Consider the following 4,087-nt stretch of genomic DNA (forward strand, 5'->3'; position numbering starts at 1 on the left):
GCTCAGCTGGTTCCACCACTCTCCCCTCATCCCAGTGCTGGGCAGGAGGGCTCAGTGCTGGTGGTGCTGAGGCCTGGCAGTAAGGCTGATGGGCTGCTCCGCTCTGGGAGATCTTTCATCTGTCATATTCCTCTTGCTTCAGCCTTGAATTTGCCTCTAAGGCTGCAAGGAAACATCACTCCCGTTTTGCCTCGTGCTCCTGCTCATCAGGCAGTGCCCTCTCCCAGGCAGAGACCAACCTGTTCTTCTTTGCAGCCTGTCCTCTCGCTAGCGGTGACCCTGCTTTTGCCACAGCCTGAGCCCTCTGTGGTGACTTCTGACCCGGTGGTGTCCCTCTGGGAGCACCAAGCCAGGAGAGAGGATCCCAGCCCCTCGCAAAGCCCAGGCTGGGCTGGGGTGGGCTGCTGCAGCAAGGGCTGCTCTGGGGAGAGCTAAGCAGAGTGCGTTCCCTGCAGGTGGTGAAGATGTCCAGCAGTGACCCCGAGCGCCCCCAGTTCCTCTTTGTAAAGGTGCTGGCAAGCTGGGGGCGGCTGGAGGCGGTGACCCAGCAGATGGGCTACCACCCACAGTACCTCGACAGCTTCCTCAAGACGCAGCACTACCTGATGCACATGGACGGCCCGCTGCCCTTCGACTGCCGGCACTACATCGCCATCATGGTGAGCCCAGCCGGGAGCTGCCCGAGGGGATGGGGTGCTCTGCCCAACTCCGTGATGCTCCCTGTTCTCCTGCCACCAGACAGCCTGCGTGGTGTGGGCTTCTCTGCAGAGGGCAAAATCATGATGTCCGGGAGGGTGGGCAAGAGGTGGGAGCAGGGTGCCAGGACACGTCCCGCCAGCGCGGGGCTGCTGACGTGCTGCTCTTGCAGGCGGCCGCCCGGCACCAGTGCCGATACCTGGTGAACTTGCACGTGCTGCAGTTCCTGCGGGCAGGGGGTGATCCCCAGTGGCTGCGTGGCCTCGACTTCATCCCCCCCAAACTGCGCAACCTCAACGAAATCAACAAGATCCTGGCACACAGGCCATGGCTCATCACCAAGGAGCACATTGAGGTATGGAGGGGGGGGCTGTCGGCCAGGGACCGGGGCAGCAGCAGGGACAGCTTGGGGAGGCTGTCCCCTTGCCCACATCGCATTGCTGCTCTGTCTGTGTCCTGCAGAAGCTGCTGAAAATCAGCGAGTGGAGCTGGTCTCTGGCAGAGCTGGTGCACGCTGTCGTCCTCCTGGCTCACTGCCATGCACTTGCCAGCTTTGTCTTTGGCTGCGGCTGTGAGCAGGACGAGGGGCTGGGGGGCCGAGGTTCACTGAAGCTCTTGTCACCTGGGAACCAGTGCTTCTGTGAAGCCACCGCTGGCAACGGCTGCAGCCAGGAGCTGCTGCGCATCAACCGCAAGCGGGTGAGCCCCCGAGGGTGGGTTCGGGGATTGGGGTTGCAGCCAGGACCACTGTGCTCACCCCCAGGCCTGTGTCTGTGCAGTCCTTGGACTCCTGCATGGAGCTGGATTCCCTCCGGGAACGCATGCAGCGGATCCAGATGGAGACCGAGGGCAGGGAGGAGACAAGGCTGCTGCAGCAGGACCGGGAGGAAGGTGAGGGGCAGGGAGCAGAGGTGGGTGTGCAGGATGGGAGTTTCTATGGCATACCTGGGTGTTGCTTCACCACGTCAATACTTCTGTTTTCTGTGATGTATGGTTCAGAGAAGGCCTTCTGGGATGCTGGCGGAGGGTGGGAAGAAGGCAGTGGTGCTTCCCAAAGAGACATGGGTTTCAACATCTCCTGTGGCTGGGAACAGGGCAGCTGAGCATCGCTCTGACCCGGCTGTGGGGCTCTCCTCTCTCGCAGATACTGACGGGGAAGTCACTGGTGCCACTAACCTTGCATGCTACATGCAGGACCCTGACTTTGGATACCAGGACTTTGCCCGGCGTGACGAGGATCAGACGCAGGTATTCAGAGTCCAGGTGAGGTTCCTGCTTTCTCAGTGGGCTGCTGCCTCTCCTTTCCTCTCCCTCTCCTCTCGGGGAGCAGATGGGTGTGGGGATGCCTGTGCAGCCCGGATATGGCGCAGCTGCTTTGCAAAATGCCCGAGGGGGGAAGCTGAGCTCTCAGAGGGAACCTGCCCCACTAGGGCTGGGGAGAGGGAGGTGACGGGTGACTTCTGTCTCCGAGGGCTGCCAGTTTCTTCACATTGCTCTCACGGAGGGTCAAAATAATTCAAAAGCTGCCTGATGTGGGATGTTGTTTGTGGCAGATGTGCCCCCAGAGAAAACCAGTTGAATTCTGCTGCATCCTGAGGTCGTCTTCCTCCTGGGAACATGCCCCAGGCTCCTTTTTGCAGTTGCAAAAGCCCCTTGCTGTACTCAACAGGATTACTCCTGGGAAAACCATGGATTCTCGCTGGTCAACCGGCTCTACTCAGACATCGGGCATCTCCTGGATGAGAAGTTTCGGATGGTGGATGGTCTACAAAGCAGTGCCATGGCCAAGCGGCAGGGCTGCGAACCCTCCGTCTTCAAACGGGGCATCTGGAACTACATCCACTGCATGTTTGGCATTAGGTAGGGAAACCAACCTCATGGTCCAGAGGAGAAAAATGAGCTGACCCAGACAAGAGGAGGGTTGGGCACTCGGGCTGTCTTGCAGATGGGCTTGGAAAAGAGACGGAGGTGAATTGCCTGCCGGGATGTTGGGCCAGGCAGGGAAGAGATGCTCGGCCTCTGTGCCCAGGGCAGGGCGCTTTGGGGACGGAGCTTCAGTGCCTCATGGCCACTGCCGTGTGTGTGTCTGTCCCATGGCTGTGCCGTGCCCCGGGTGAGGTGCTCCACAGGGACACGCTGCTGGCCGTGACTTGCCCCTGTGCTCCCCGCAGGTACGATGACTACGACTATGCAGAAGTGAATCAGCTCCTGGAGCGAGTGCTCAAAGTTTACATTAAAACTGTAACCTGCTACCCAGAGAAGACAAACTCAGAAATGTTTGACAGGTTCTGGAAGCAGTTCAAGCACAGTGAAAAGGTGGGACAGCAGGCCCCTGGCTCTGACCAGCTGCGGTGGGGACGGGAGCGGGCAGGGGCTGCAGGCTGGAGTGCTTTGGGGGTTGTATGGGGAAACCTTTGAGCCACCAAACCAGTCTGAGGCAGGTGTGGGAGGGATGGAAACTGGCTGTTTGTAAGGAGTTGGGCTCAGCATGGTGTGGGGCTGCCCGCAGGCCATGAGCACAGGGGCCACCAGCAGCACAGGGATACCCAAGGCCATTACCCCATCGGTGAGTGCCTCCAGGTGAGCCCTTGGTCCAGCCGTAACTTGCAGAAGCAGCGGCTGTGGGCAGCAGGGACAAGTGTGACAAGTGTGCCAGGGCCTCCCCAGCGTGTGGCTCTGGGAGGCAGCCACAGCCTGCAGGACTGGGAGGAGGGGGAGAGAGCAGATGCCCGTCCTGCAAGAGTTGGTGGCGCTTTATCCCATGCCAGAAGACTGGCGAGCCTGGATGGATGCTTGCCCGCACCGCTGCCTGCAGCACATGGCAGCTGCCTGATCCCCTCTTGCTTCTGCCTTAGGTCCACGTGAACCTGCTCATCCTGGAAGCCCGAATGCAGGCAGAGCTGCTGTACGCGTTGCAGGCCATCACCCAGTACATGATCTCCTAGACAGCGGGGAGCTGCGCTGCGGCAGGGCCAGGCAGCATCCTCTCTCCCTGGATGTGTGCGTGACCCGTCATGCTGGGATGGACGGCAAGGGATTACTCAATTTAGTTTACTTGACTGTCTTGTTCCTTTTATTCCCCCCCCCCATCGAGGGGCTCACTGAGTGGGCCCATTATGTGCAATTACCAAACTGTGAGGCAAGTCCATGCTGCTGAGATGTCGGTGTGATGCTGGAGACTTGAACGTGGCCACGGAGGACTGCCAAAGACGCGGGGTGAGAGGGAGGTGGGAGGGGACTGGGGCTGGTTTAGAGGGATGCTCCCCTGCGAGCAGAAGCTCCTTTCCCAGGCACTGCGGGAGCCTCGGCCACCACAGGGAGAGCAGAGAGGAGAGCTGGCTTCCTTCCTGCTGCTGCAGGGGCTGCCCTGCTTGTGAGCCACCCTCTAACG

The 4,087-nt window shown here is 60.2% G+C and overlaps 1 protein-coding gene across 1 annotated transcript; it reads left to right on the forward strand.

Annotated features, from left to right (window-relative positions):
- Positions 1 to 455: 455 nt before the first annotated feature.
- Positions 456 to 3,839, forward strand: LOC104534886 (sestrin-3-like; the record flags this gene model as incomplete). The annotated part of the gene is made up of 8 exons (XM_010185191.1): positions 456 to 659; positions 869 to 1,051; positions 1,159 to 1,395; positions 1,476 to 1,587; positions 1,841 to 1,959; positions 2,366 to 2,556; positions 2,868 to 3,012; positions 3,552 to 3,839. Coding segments are annotated over 8 exons (1,281 nt in total), but the record flags the coding sequence as incomplete, so codon positions are not given.
- Positions 3,840 to 4,087: the final 248 nt, after the last annotated feature.

The sequence above is a fragment of the Mesitornis unicolor genome, unplaced genomic scaffold (genome assembly GCF_000695765.1).
Source record: "Mesitornis unicolor isolate BGI_N332 unplaced genomic scaffold, ASM69576v1 scaffold26715, whole genome shotgun sequence".
Lineage (NCBI taxonomy): Eukaryota > Metazoa > Chordata > Aves > Mesitornithiformes > Mesitornithidae > Mesitornis > Mesitornis unicolor.